Genomic DNA, 15640 nt, shown 5'->3' with positions numbered 1-15640 from the left:
GTATATATGTTCACTGATTTCCCTTTAGCCAGTTCACATGCTCTGGTCAGTGCCACCAGTTCCGCTACTTGCGCTGAGTGAGGTGGTCCTAAGGGTTCAGCTTCCACAATACCTTCTCCATCTACTACCGCGTAGCCTGTGCAAAGCTCTCCCGTCTCCGTCTGTCTATGACAGCTACCATCTGTGAATAAGGTTATGTCTACCTCACTTAATGGGCTGTCGCTTATGTCAGGACGTGCTGTGAAGGTCTGATTCAGGTAGGTCATGCAATCATGTTTGTCCTCACTCTCACTAAACTCTGCTTTACCATATTCAGCAACGTTTCCATCACCCTCCACCCTTTGTGCCTTGGAGGGCACATGAGGAAGAAATGTGGCTGGGTTTAATGTGTTGCATCTTTTGATGGTAATATTTACTGGGGCCATCAGCGCCAGTTCCCACTTAGTGAACCGTGCTGAGGACACATGACGTGTTTGGGCAGAATTTAGGAGAGCAGAGACAGCATGGGGAGCATGAACAGTTAAATCGTGTCCCAGCACTACGTCCTCACTCTTACTTACTAGTTGTGCTATTGCAGCCACACTTCGTAAGCAAGTTGGGAGTGAGCGTGCTACTGTGTCCAGCTGGCCACTGTAGTACGCTATTGGTCGGTTGGCATCACCATGTTTTTGTACAAGCACTCCTGCCGCACACCCACCTGATTCAGTTCCGTACAGTTCAAAGGGTTTCCCATAATCTGGCATTCCTAGTGCTGGGGCCTTGGTTAGGCTCACCTTTAGTTCCTCGAAAGCCAGCTCAGATTCCTCAGTATGAGAGACCCGATCAGGCTTAGTTGAGGAAACCATCTCTTGCAGTGGTAATGCCAGAATAGAGAATCCTGGGATCCAATTGCGACAGTATCCACACATGCCTAGGAACGTACGGATCTGATGTTGGGTCTGTGGCAGTACCATGTTCTGAATCGCTTGGATTCTGTCGTCGGTGAGGTGTCTCAGCCCTTGGGTAAGACAGTGGCCCAGATATTTAACCCTGGTCTGGCATAATTGCAGCTTATCCTTTGATACTTTATGTCCTGTTTCTGAGAGATGCATCAGTAGCTGTCTAGTGTCATCCACTGATGACTCCAGTGATTCAGAACACAACAATAAGTCATCCACATATTGTATCAGTATCGAACCCCTCATGGGTTGAAAGGATTGCAAACAATCATGCAAGGCCTGGGAGAAGATGCTGGGGCTGTCTATGAACCCCTGGGGGAGTCTTGTCCAGGTATACTGTACTCCTCTGTAAGTAAAGGCGAACAGATACTGGCTGTCAGGATGCAAAGGGACGGAGAAGAATGCTGAACACAAATCAATGACTGTGAAATGTGTACAGTGGGGTGGGATTTGCATGAGGATGACAGCTGGGTTTGGCACTACGGGGAATTGGCTCTCGACTACCTTGTTTACCCCTCTCAAATCCTGCACTAGTCTGTAGCCCCTCCCCCCGCTCTTTTTCACAGGAAAGATGGGACTATTGGCCGTGCTGGAAGTTCTAACTAGGATTTCCTGTTGGAGCAATCGTTGGATCACTGGAAATATTCCTAGCTCAACTTCAGGTTTTAAAGGGTATTGCGGTATTTTTGGGGCTATCCTGCCTTCTTTTAAGCGGATTTCTACTGGAGCTACATTTGCCATCAGCCCAGCATCCTGTCCATCTTTAGTCCAAAGGGAACTCGGTATTTGTGCTGTAATTTCAGCTACCCTAGATGGATTTGATTCTACAACAGTGGAACACAACATTAGCCTCTGAGGACTATCCAGCATATCTTGCACTTCTTGTGTAAGATTTCTAGGAGTGTCCAGAAATACCCCATCGGGGGTGCAATAGATGACACATCCCATTTTGCATAGTAAATCTCTACCCAGGAGGTTAGTCGGGGCCGCTGCAGCCAACAGAAAAGAGTGTTTGGTATGCAGAGGCCCGATTGTAACCTCCGCTGGTTTCGTCAGTGGGTAATGTTGTATTTTTCCTGTTACCCCAATTGCCGCTACTGATTGGTTAGTGAAACCCAAGTGAAGAGGAGTGTTGAGAACAGATCTGGCCGCCCCTGTATCAACCAAAAAGGTTTGTCTTACTCCAGCTATATCAACCTTCACCTGAGGTTCCTCTCCAAGGTGTTGTGTTAGTCTAACTGGCTGTAGGATACAGGTATGACCTGTTTCCTATGGTCTGACCTGGGTTGCCCTTAGCACAGTGTCAGCCATCAGATGGGGAGGAGGCATGTTGCGTGACCTGTCTGTCTCCTCCCATTGTCTAGGGGCTGGGTATCTCCGTGTCTCACCTTTGTGAGATTCCCATTCTCGCTTATGTGTCTGATAACTCCTGTGGTTTCCGAACCTACACTGAGCTGCAATGTGTCCCTCCTTATTGCAGTTGTAACAGATAATTGGCTTTCTACCTGTTTCCCTGGTGTTTCGTTGTTGGTATGCAGCTTTGTTTGGGGCATTAGTAAGGGCTTGGATGCTAACCATCATCAGTTTGTCAGTTTGCAGTTCCCTGTGCTTCTTAATGTTGCGGTCGTGGTCCACAGCAGATTCCCGTAGGGCATCCACTGTCATTCCACGCCAATTTGGGAAAGAGGTTTGGACTCTGGCTCTCAGGTTTTCCCTAAGCCCTTCCACCAGCACAGAGACAATCATCTCCCTCAGGTGGGGGTCGTCCTTAGGCTCGGAGACACCAGTGTACTTTGATACCTCCAGTAAGGCTTTTGTAAAATAATCAGCAGCAGTTTCGCCATCTTTCTGTTTGATGGTGAAAATCTTGCTATATTCTACTGCCGCAGGAAAATATACTCCCAACTGTAAGTTAATCAGGCGTATATTCTCCTGGTTGATCTCATCATTTATCTCCTTGTCCACTTTCAATCCACTATCCTGAATGAATTTCGGGATGTCAATGTGAGTGGGGAGACAGGCCCTCAACATGATTCTCCAATCCTTGTTGGTGGGCTCATCAGAGTTTCCTAGATCCCTTACAAATTTCCGGCACACTGCCAGATCTTTCCTAGGATCAGGGAAATCTGTAATGATGGACCGCAGCTCTAACCGTGTCCATGGGTTTAGCATGGTCATCTTTCTGGTAGGTATCACACCCTCTCTGTCTGCCTTACCATAGGGAACCTCCAGTGTGCGTACAGGGTATGTTTGTACCACATTCGCATTACTGGGACCTGCTTGGGAGTCATTTGTGTCTGTGCTGTGTGGTGCATCATTACCTGAGTCCAATACTATGCTGTTGGCATCAGCCGTCTCCTCCTCCTGTGCTGGGGCCTCAACAGCGGGTTGAGCTTTTCCCTCAATCATATTAATTGCATGAGAGACGGCCAGTGCCAACAGCTGCTCGTTTTCCTCTCGGGTTTCCTTGTAAGGGGATAAAACAGGGTACAAGTTAGTAACAGGTACATTATTACTTAGGTCTTTCTTATGAGACATTAACCCCTTCGGCACATATGGGGGTGGGGGAGCTGATTCTAGTGTGGCAGCGGTTGCATTTGCATTTTTATTGTGGCTGATTGCATCAGGTATTGCCAGACCTCTGGCTCCCCATTGTTCCTGTCCTTCCTTCTGCCACAATTTAAGAATATTTATATGCTTCACTCTCTCCTTACGACTGGAGAGTAGGCATATTTCATCTTTTACTGCCGATAAGATTTCTGGATCGAAGCTACCAACACTGGGAAATTCTAACTTGCTGCCTTGTGTCATTTTTCTCCATTTATTTTGGTAAACAACTGCGAGTTCACCGTGCTTCTTGCACATAATAAAAGCAGCCGATCCTCTTGGCCGGCTTGCTTCCTCCCTATCTTGCACGTTATCACAGCGTGACCCGTTATTACCCATAGTTACAGGAATAAACGTTCACAGCTTAATAGATATCGGTGGGTTATTACTTATCTGAGAGCTCCCCAAACACTCACTTCTACAGCTTCCTAGAACATCCCACAGTCAAGCAGGTGCGAAGGATACGAGGTATTATACTCAATCACCAAGCTCTCAACTAGCAGCGAACTTCTAGCCAACTTGCTTGATGCGGCACAATTTTTCCAGGGTATAACAAACTTGTTTTCCTATACCCCCAAAAATCGGATTTCTAAAGTAGCTAATCGGAAACAAGTGCGTTCCGATATATCTTCTTGTACCCTCCTAGCGGAATTAATTCCACTGAAGGGGCAGTTCCTATGTGTACGTCGGCACGTACACCCTGTCCTAACTGGACCTGTCCTGTTACACTGCGCTTGGGTTGTGTCCGTCCCACACCCGTCCGCCTCAGTTCTTTTTCACACTGGGCGCTATTTACACCTAGGTCTTATGCTTATTTTTGAAATATTTCTGTACAGAAAATTTTTCCCAGGCCGGTAGCTTTTCACTAGATTCTTATGCAGGTATAAATCCCTTATAATAAGCTATAGGAATCTATTAAAATAATGCTTGAGTTGCTTGCTTATGAGAAAATGAACAAAAAGAAAACCTTATTTTCTTTTCTTAAATCACCGCTTCATTCGCAGTATATTACTATACTGTTTAAATAAAGCTAGTGGTTTAAATACTGTTCACTTCTTCCTATGTGTGCTGCGTGTGCAGTACCAATGAACAGCCACGTGTGTACGTGCGCTTGTTCACAGGCCGCCGATGAATCGGCCACCCACGTGTTCTATAGTGTATTTGCAAGGTTGCGCTCGGGTTTCGCTATACGCAGTAATTGCGCCTAAATGTGGAATAAATCCCTTAACTCTGTCCGAGAGTTACGTATCAAGATGCGAAATAAATCCCGCACTTAATCCGTAAACCACGTACAAAGATGCGAAACTTTCCCGATGTGGGCACGTGCGCGCGCACCTTGCGTAATACACAATAGACGCTTTACGTTACTGCAAAAGGCCCAGGACTTGTCGCCACGTGGCGGAGTCCCTGTTTTTGCGGTAGCTAACAATAAACAATTATAGTTTTGCACAGAGGGGATCCTCTATGTACTATAATAAACACAGATTCCACGTGTGCGAACCTTATCGCACGTGGTACATATACTATAATAAACAAGCAGCCCAAGACACTATACCCCGTTAAACTACTTGTGGCAGGCAGAAGTACAGTTTACTAAACACTTAGGTATGATATGCTTTAAAACATGTGGCTTTCACTTATTGTACTCCGGGTTCAGCGCTAGCACTTCCCGAACCCCGCACCGCCGCGGACTCGGCCTATCCAGCAATGGAAACAAATAAATACTTCCACCCTTTTGCTGGTATAGGTCGAGTCGCACGCCTGGTACTGAGTTCTGGACTGTGAAACGACCGGGCGAGCACCCCAATTTGTTAATGTTGATATGATATGACCAAGGAGACAATAAGTGGAAAGCGCAGGTTACGTAATGTGTCCGCAACCAACGTACCCTTTATACCTAACTGCGTGCGAACAAAACGTAGCGCAGCGCAGCGTACAGTCTATTGTATGTTATACACCAAGAACCGATACCTTAATAAGAGATCCTTTCGCAGGACTTTGTCTCCAATTTTTCGAATATACCTTAAAGGACAGAGTCCGCTATGTAAGGACAGAGTCCTTAATGTACCTTATCGCTATTATGCGAATAACTAGACACGACCACTGAATAGAAGTAAGGAGGTTAGAACTCCGTAAAAAGATTGTATTAAAGTCCCTAATGGACAAAAGGGGGTTACAGAAATAAGAATAAACAGGTATAACAAGTGATACAATACAATAACAATGAATACTAAACAAACTCTGCTAAGGGGAAAGAATACAAATACAAAACACAATCAGCCAACAATACTTTAAGAATAAATACCGTGAAAATGCAACCGTTTACCGTGGTCATCTAGTATGTGAAAAGCAGTCCGGTCAGAGCTCACTATCGTTCAGGAATGAGCGATAGTCCGGTAGGAAGGTCCAGGGAAAGTAGTTGTGCCGAAGAGACCCTGGCTGCTCTGGGTCGCATATCTTATAGGGTCAGAAGGGGGAGGTCAAAAGGCCATTCTCATTGGCCAGAGATCATATGTCCGGTCCACTGTGATTGGAGGTTAGACGCTGTACCTGGTCTGACCAGGTGCAGGGGAGGGAACTTTAAGAGTCCTTTGTTTGGTGGTTTCGGCGTCAGCAAGGATAAGAACCGGTTTGAGCTAGTTTCCTTTGTTAACTACTTACAACAGAAACTGTCTCTGGAATTATGGATTATGTCCATAACTATCGGACAGTGTACATTGCGAAATATTCGCAATGACCGGAATACTTTGCATGATGAGCTGAGCGGAACGATACTAAACACGATACAGACAGATGTGTGCAGGGCTAACTAAGCTATGTGTGGCGTTCTAAACCTTTTAACTATATTTCCTTTCGTGTAAGTGTGTTATTATGAATTTATGTGTGATAGTATGTCTACTCTTCTGGTCCACATTGTCACACATACTCGGGTATGGAAACTTTATTTGCGCAACTCTGCGAACCAAAATGGCGGCCATACTATCACAAAATGGCGTGTGTGTACCTAGACTTCCACAGGCACTTGTTGTTAGATGAGACCGTCACTTGTTGTTACATGAGACTGTCACTTGTTGTTACATGAGACCGTCACTTGTTATTACATGAGACCGTCACTTGTTGTTAGATGGGACCGTCACTTGTTGTTAGATGGGACCGTCACTTGTTATTAGATGAGACTGTCACTTGTTGTTACATGAGACCGTCACTTGTTATTACATGAGACTGTCACTTGTTATTACATGAGACCGTCACTTGTTATTACATGAGACCGGCACTTGTTGTTAGATGAGACCGTCACTTGTTGTTAGATGAGACCGTCACCTGTTATTACATGAGAACGGCACTTGTTGTTAGATGGGACCGTCACTTGTTATTAGATGAGACCGTCACTTGTTGTTAGATGAGACCGTCACTTATTACATGAAGATACAATTGATAGATAGCGCTGATTAAAATATTCTACACTGCAGCTGCACCAAAAGGGGAAATTACCAAACCCCTTAAAATGGACCAAGCTAAAGAAAAAAGAAATATGGTACAGCGCTGTGTTGAATAATATATAAATTTATTAAAAATAACAATTTTATGGCCAACAATAGACAGACAAGACTTACAACATATATAAAAACTTTGTTAGTCCATTCCCATCTCAACCAACTGGTTTTTAGTGATTCATTAGATGCATGCAGAAAAATACTCTGTTAATCAATAGCCTAGGCCTGGGGTTAGTTAGGAATCAAGAGTCAATACTTGATGTGCACATGCAAGATTTGAGTTAGAGTATACTTATGTTAGTCTCCAGTCTTGAGGCAGGGATGGGGCATTCCCTGGGGCTTTATAGATACCACAGTGTTGTCTCCAACCGTTGGTGCAATTCCTCTTACACGGTCATATCCAAGAACAATCGGTTGGTGTCTGTATTGTTGCCAAATGGTGTCCCCTCTGACCTCTCTACGCGTTTCTTCGCCTCGAAAAAAGTATCAGCAGCTTCCTCAGGAGTAGTGGATACACCACTCCTGACTCTTGATTCCTAACTAACCCCAAGCCTAGGCTATTGATTAACAGAGTATTTTTCTGCATGCATCCTAATGAATCACTAAAAACCAGTTTGTTGAGATGGGAATGGACTAACAAAGATTTTATATATGTTGTAAGTCTTGTCTGTCTATTGTTGGCCATAAAATTGTTATTTTTAATAAATTTATATATTATTCAACACAGCGCTGTACCATATTTCTTTTTTCTTTTGTTATTACATGAGACCGTCACTTGTTATTAGATGAGACTGTCACTTGTTATTAGATGAGACTGTCACTTGTTGTTAGATGAGACCGTCACTTGTTATTAGATGAGACTGTCACTTGTTATTAGATGAGACCGTCACTTGTTATTAGATGAGACCGTCACTTGTTGTTAGATGAGACCGTCACTTGTTTTTAGATGAGACCATCACTTGTTTTTAGATGAGACCGTCACTTGTTATTAGATGGGACCGTCACTTGTTATTACATGAGACCGTCACTTGTTATTACATGAGACCATCACTTGTTGTTAGATGAGACTGTCACTTGTTATTAGATGAGACTGTCACTTGTTATTAGATGAGACTGTCACTTGTTATTAGATGAGACTGTCACTTGATATTTGTCAGGTTTCCAGTTGTCTGTTGCTCATCCACAGGCTGAACCTGATACCAGCCTAACATGGACAAGGAGGACGAAGAGGAGAGCGACGCAAGTCGGCACAGAGCTGTCGACAGTGTCGCAAACCACTCCGCCCCCACAGAACAGGTGACGGATACTCGCGGATGTCTACAGAAGTTGCCATGTCCTCTGCCGGATACATTCCTCCAGGAGGTGCGGAAGATCATTGGTTTGGCTGGTCCAGCGGTAAGGACTAAACTCAGGAACAGTGTAATGATTGTATTAAATATAAGTGTATAATGCTCAGGTGCAATGCGTGGCTGAAGATCACACCTGTGCAGAGTGGATTGCATGCAGTCTGAACTCTCCATTGCAGCCTTATAGGGGACAATTACCACTGGATAAACCTGTTTTTACAGATTCAGAACTAAAGAATTTCTGGACAATGAGAATGAGAAATGTTCGGAATGTTATGTAACAGTTGTCTGTCAGCTCCCACAGGTGACATCAGGGATCCGCTGGATCTGCACAAAGATTTGGGAATTGCTGGTCCCATCTGATACACTGAAATGAATCATGTTGTATTTAACATACTCTACAAAAATCAGTACTGTACGACTACATATCAATTTATCCTTTCCAAAATCTCTCTGGAGCGCAGACACACACACACACACACACACACACACACACACACACATCCACCCCTCTCAGCGTGTGAAGGCAGAGGAAAGAAAAGGAGAAGTGAGGATTTTATAGTGCAGGCAGAGCTCAGAAGGACATTCCAAAGCATCTCTGCTCACTGCATTTTATTCCATGTGACTGTGGTTGCCGTGGAAGTCAAACAACACTGAAGAAACTATGCAAACCACCAGGGTCACCACCTGGCACTAAATTTACTGCCAAACATAAGAACAAAACACAGACACATTTCTACATGTCAGCAAAAATACAGCGGGTGTCAGTAAAAATCATACATCTTGCTGGCATCATAACAACACCAGTGACCACCAATTTCTTCTAGGTGCTGATACGGAGTTGCACACATCCAGCACAGCTCAGTTGGTCCTGCATCTATGTACGCCGACACCGCAGGACGTGTGCACTGTGCGTGAACTGTGTGTGTTTCAGAATTAGCCCCTCAGCTCAGTGCTCAGGTCCAGCTTTTTCCCAATGAATTCGGATTTGGCCCTATCGACTATTACATCACTCTGGAACCGTGACATCACACAGATGCCATGTGCATCACAAATATGCCAGGCTTGTGCGTGACATCACAGTTCCCAGTATTATATAGGTGACAATGCAATAATAGGATTATGGGAGTTTTCTTGTTGTCCCAGGTAAAATCAGAGCCATGTAGGGAAGAGGCAGCCATGGGTAGGGCATGGGGCATGTTGACATTGGCATCAGTTACAGGGGCACAGGAGGATAAATTACTTGCCAAGTCTCTGGCCTATCACCAGGTTGTAAAGATTTGTGGTACTTGTGGATTATCACGGCTCCCATCGCATGCCATTGCATGCCAAATGTAGTGGCATGCGATGGCATGCGATTTGATACGATTTTTGCAGTTTTTAGGCATTTTTAAAAAATCGCATGCGATTTGATTGCATGCGATCGCATACGATTTTTTACAGAAAAGTATCCAAAAGTATTGAAATTAGTATGAAACATGTTCAATGGCCCCCAAATGGCATTTTTGAGGCTGTACCACCCCCACTATCAACGCGAACCCGAAGCCTAGCGAGCCCGCGAGGGGCGGCGGTACGCATCCTACGACCTTTTCATACCCCCACTATCCACGTCCGCGTGGAGTTGAGAATAGAAACTGTGGTGAGCGCAGCGAGCCCGAAGCGTGGCGAGGGGACGCGGACACCTGTGAAGCCCGCGAGGGGACGCGGATACCTGTGAAGGTATCCGCGTCCCCTCGCGGGGCTCGCTGTGCTCGCCACGCTTCGGGCTCGGTGGCTCGCTGCGCTCGCCACACTTTCTATTCTCAACTCCACGCCGACGTGGATAGTGGGGGTATGAAAAGGTCGTAGGACGCGTACCGCCGCCCCTCGCGGGCTCGCTGCGCTCGCCACGCTTCGGGTTCGCATTGATAGTGGGGGTGGTACAGCCTCAAAAATGCCATTTGGGGGCCATTGAACATGTTTCATACTAATTTCAATACATTTGGATGCTTTTCTGTTAAAAATCGTATGCGATCGCATGCGATGCGATTTTTTTCATGTACGATGGACATCGTGGGAGCCGTGATACTCCACAAGTACCAGATTTGTCTATTGAATTCTCTGCCCCCTATTTATCATTACCCTAATCCTGCAAACTCATTACAATTCTTCTCATCCACCTCTGAGACTTATGAATTGACATTAACTGACTGAATATTTCTAAAGGCAGTAAAAATGCTATTATTGCACTTTGTGAACAAGACATCAAAGGTTTACAGTGTACTTTGGTTCAACATCAACCACAGGGATCAGAGCATAGGGAAAGTCACTAAACAATGAGTACAGGGGGAGGGAAGAGATATCTGCAGCACTGCTGCCTTCATAGCGGGACTCCGGAGGGGTAAATATTAAAGAAATAGGTGCAGCGTTTATGGACTCGGGCAACTATTATAAATACTCCATTTTGTATGATACATTTTTTTTTTAAGAATAAGGCTTTGGATTCACTCCAGGATTTGCCCAAATGTATTTTTGGGTACTTAGGATGCCACCGAACCCTAATACAGTGGAATCCTTACAAGAATATAATCACAATGTAATTTTTAACATTTCAGATTAATATAAATGATATTAATACATGAACTAAGTTAATTAAATAGCTCAATGTGTGTTAATTGCTTGCAGTCTATAATACCAGCCTGCTTTCTCAGTGTCTCTGCCCTGTGCGCAGGCTAACATTGCTTCTCGCCCTCCCCGTAGTTCCTGTCTCAGCTGATGACATTCCTGATCAGCATGGTGAGCTCCATATTCTGTGGGCACCTGGGGAAGGTGGAGCTGGACGCTGTCTCGCTGGCGATCGCGGTAAGTTATTATTACACAAGGTGGATGTTTGTACCCTGTAAACTTTTACCAAATGAAGCCCCATAGTCATTCATCGTCTGGGCTACGATACATCATTCAGCGTCTGGGTTGGCAAGACTGTTGATATATTGATGTTCCGCGGAAGCAATACATGAACCATTTGCTGAACCCTACCTAATCTAGCAACTCCATCTGTACTTGTATATTGCATTTATTTTTTTTACAGAATCTGGTGGTCTTTTGTATTCTAGGTGGTGAATATTACTGGCGTGGCGGTGGGGTCTGGGCTGGCCGGAGCATGTGACACATTAATATCACAGGTAAGTCAGTGAATTTCATCAAAGTCAGGAAAATCATACATTACATTTCACGGCGCTTTGCAGAGAAACCATTGTGGGGCCTTTTAAATATTTTAGCCACAACGTATAGTCAGTCTGTGCCTCTTCGGTGGTTGCAGAACTACAATTCCCAGCATGCCCTGCCACAGCTGTAAAGCCCCAGACTGGATACTGTGAGCGGGGTTACGCTACAGGTCAGTGACTTTTTCTTCCAGATCTACGGATCGCGCAATTTGAAGCTGGTCGGGACCGTCCTGCAGAGAGGGATCCTGATCTTACTGCTCTTCTGTTTTCCCTGCTGGGCCCTGTTTGTCAACACAGAGCCCATTCTGCGTCTGTTCCGGCAGGACCCAGCCGTGTCCAGGTGGGGATTGGTTGATACTTTAGCTCTCTCCAGACGTTGATAAATCCCTTAGTACACTCAATATTCAGCTTGTATAAAAGATGCTCCTCTTCGTGCCGGTCCAGGCAGCCCCACCCCCTTGTCATGACCACATGATGTCATAGGCATGGGCAGGAGCCAGCACGGGGGTGTCCCACTCTGTGACTTCATTCTTTTGCTGCATATTAGACTCCAGCCCCACCGCCACCGCTCCTGGACATAGATTGCTTACCTAGGTGACCCAGGTGAGCAGTCTATGTCTCAGATCAGCGGGTAGAGAAAAAAATCTGTGACCTTGTGGATGGGGAAGTCCCAGAGCGGAACACCTGTGTTGGGTCCTGTCCAATCATATAACATCATGAGGGGGGTGGAGCTATCCAGGCCAGCACCAGCATTAACTGTCTGGTTCAGGCTGGGAGGCCGGCATGGAATGCTGCACTCTGATTGGTGGATAGCGCCAGCCATTCACCAATCGGCAGGCTGATAGCCACTTACTGTCTGGCTGCAGGCTGGGATGCAGGTAGAGAATGCTGCACTCTGACTGGTGGAAAGCTCCAGCCATCCACCAATCAGCATGATGATAGCCACTCACTGTCTGCTGGTAGACAGGTAGAGATTGCTGCACTCTGATTGGTAGATAGCGTCTGCCTATACATTAACATGGCCCTGGTAAGAGGGCTCATCCGCTTCATTGGGAAGTGTCGGACAGCTGTCAGTAGGCTGTGTTGTGGTGAACATATGGTTGGAGGCAGCCAGGGAAGGCCTATCCAGCTATTTCCACCTCAGGGGCTTGTTTTTGCCAGATTAAGGGGCTTTTCTCCCTTAGATATAGGACAGCCTTATTTCTCCTCCCTGGTTCCATCCTAGCTGTGACCTTTCCAGCCAGATGGGCCTGGACCTGCGGTCACTTTTGGTGGGTCACATGAAGAGGGCATCCCATTAGTGGCAGGTGAAATGCTCCATACCGCCCACCCACCTCTGTTTGCTCAGTATTTCCATGACAGGACTCTGATCTCTGTGCCTGGCACTGGCCTCCGTACAAACTCCAACAGGTTAACTGTTTCTTTAAATGAGCCTATTGAACCGTAACCCATAGCAACGTCACATGTTTCTTATATCTTCCAAACAGGTGCAGGAAACCACTTTTATGATTAGATTTATCAACGCATTTTAAAAACCGAAGACCGGAGCCATAGTCTGTAGCGACCAATCAGATTCTAGTAATTACCTTCTAGACCAGTGGTTCCCAACCCTCGTCCTCAAGTACCCCCGACAGTGCAAGTTTTCCAGGTCACCCAGCAGGTGCACTCATTATTCAGACACATTTTAAAAGATCCACAGGTGGAGCTAATTATATCACTTGTGATTCTGTGTGGAGACCTGGAAAACGTGCACTGTTGGGGGTACTTGAGGACCAGGGTTGGGAACCACTGTTCTAGACTGTACCAAGCAATTGATAGCTGAAATATTATTGGTTGCCACGGGCAAAACAAAAAATTGTGCACACTTGATCACCATTTACTAATAGCATAACTAATACCCGACAATACCATCTGGCAGGGTTAAGAGGGGTCCTCGCGTTCCATCGTGTGATGTTATCTTTGGTTAGACCAGTCCTGGTCCCCTTTCACATCGTTATCAGGACCTCAGTGGGTAATAAATAGCATTTCACAGTCAGACGCACCCGTACCTCCCCCCACCTGCTATACCGGACCATCGTACAGGGTTTCATTTGTGCATATTTACTGAGCAGAAGGGACAGTTTGATTTGACATTTACGATATTTAAAGAAATGTTCTTTCTGTGCCTTTCATCCATGCATTCTATCATCTGTTCATCCAGGGGAACAAACATAACTTCTGTATTATTTATATCTTTGTAGACTAACTCAGACTTACGTCTTGATTTTCATTCCAGCCCTCCCGGTAAGTCAGTAATCCTCCCACTTATAAACTGTGTTGTATTACTCTCTAAAGACGAGTTATCTCATACTTATTAATGGAAGATATACAGAAATCATCATTTAAAGTATTCACGGCGTCTCTATTTCTCTATACCCAATACGTTGGGGTCCTAATGACATTTCTGCTTTAGATCCCAATGACAAAATTGCGGAATATAGTTGATTATGAAAAATTGCTACTTGATATATGAACCCCTAATATCTCCTTTTGTTTTAATTATAACAAAGACCTGTGTCTGATTATTTGGTAACCCTGTTCTTATCAGCTGGGTAGAGGCGTTTATTTAAGCCCCCCTAGTTACAGTGCAGACTTGCTCTGCAGGCACAGTGCTACTCAGTGCACGAAGCAGAGCTGACCTATGTCATATCCAAGGCAGTGGTCAAAAAAGTTGAATTGGTTGCTCTGGGCCACTCCCCCGCGTGATCTCTTTAGAAGGCTTGATACATTGGGCATAATTCAGCTAACCAATTAGCTAAGCTGTTGCACTGCAGGTGGGGCAGATGTAACATGTGCAGAGATAATTCGATTTGGGGGAGTTACTTCATGGTTGCCTACCTGACTCTCTCCTTCAGGGAGAAAATGCTCTGTTCCTGGACTTCCCTGGTAATGTAGGATTGCCATCACCTGTAGGGAAACACCTTTCTTATCAATTACCTAGCTCCCCACAGGTGCTGGCAATCCTACATTACCAGGGAAGTCCAGGAACAGAGCATTTTCTCCCTGAAGGAGAGAGTCAGGTAGGCAACCATGAGTTACTTTCTGTTTCTGTGCAGGGTAAATACTGGCTGCTTTATTCTTATACCCCTTTCAGACAGAAAAATCCCAAAAACCCAGGTATTTCCCGGATACAAAAACCCGGGTAAAACTAGGCAGCAAGGTGCTGACCCCCTTTCACACAGGAGCAAAAACCCGGGTGTTTCCCGTGTCGACCTCTTTCACACAGAAGCCGGATTTTTCCTGCAAAACTCTGTGTGTCATAAGAATAGGACAGTTTTAAAGGCACACAGAGATGAGTTCATCAAAAGTGCGTGGTGACTGCTCACTGCAATGCATTAACCATGGCATGACACAAGGATATGTTGTAAACAAGTTTTATTGTTTTTATATACTGGAAGGTACATGTTACCTCACATGGCTGTCAGTATATTTGCAATGTTTGAGTACACTGTGGCATCTATGACTGTCCCAGTCATCTGTTTGCCGATATCCTCCTCCCCTCTCACTGCCAGCAGCTCTCACCTCTTGCTTCTACCAGTGGGCCATGCTATCCTTTTTTCAGCTCCCTAATGACCTCAGAGGCCAGCTCCATTGCCATGCCCTCCCAGCCAATCAGAGAAGCCTATCCTCACAACCAATCAGCCAGCACCCCACCAGGAGAGCCAATCAGTCCTAACAATGTGTAATAATCCCCAAAACCCGGGTCGTTTCCTTTCACACAGCCGGCGACCCGGGTTTTTGGAATACAGACCCGGGAAAAACCCAGGTAAATACCTGGGTCGAAGTCCCGAAACTTTAGACCCGTGTTGACCCTTTCAGACAGAAGAAAAACCCAGGTCGACACGGCAAGAGCAGGGAAATTCCCGGGTCTTTTTTTCTGTCTGAAAGGGGTGTTACTCTACAATTTAGATTTCAGTTTGAACACACCCCACTCAAATCTAACGCTCTCTGCACCTCTTACATCTGCCCGACCTGCAGTGCAGCATGGTTTTGTGCATTTGCTACAAAAGCAG

General features: G+C 45.5%; 1 protein-coding gene across 1 annotated transcript in view; it reads left to right on the top strand.

Annotated features, from left to right (window-relative positions):
- Positions 1-15640, top strand: part of SLC47A1 (solute carrier family 47 member 1) — a 45647-nt gene that overhangs the window by 13748 nt on the left and 16259 nt on the right. Inside the window, exons 3-7 of the mRNA XM_083161287.1 lie at positions 8226-8434; positions 11125-11226; positions 11478-11546; positions 11780-11928; positions 13829-13871. Coding sequence (XP_083017413.1) covers positions 8249-8434; positions 11125-11226; positions 11478-11546; positions 11780-11928; positions 13829-13871 — 549 coding nt within the window. The 5' untranslated portion in view covers positions 8226-8248. The remainder of the gene's footprint in view (positions 1-8225; positions 8435-11124; positions 11227-11477; positions 11547-11779; positions 11929-13828; positions 13872-15640) is intronic.

This window comes from Crinia signifera, chromosome 9 (genome assembly GCF_055691185.1).
Source record: "Crinia signifera chromosome 9, ASM5569118v1, whole genome shotgun sequence".
NCBI classification, from domain to species: domain Eukaryota; kingdom Metazoa; phylum Chordata; class Amphibia; order Anura; family Myobatrachidae; genus Crinia; species Crinia signifera.
The sequence above is the reverse complement of the archived record's forward strand: the minus strand, read 5'-3'. Positions and strand labels throughout refer to the sequence as shown.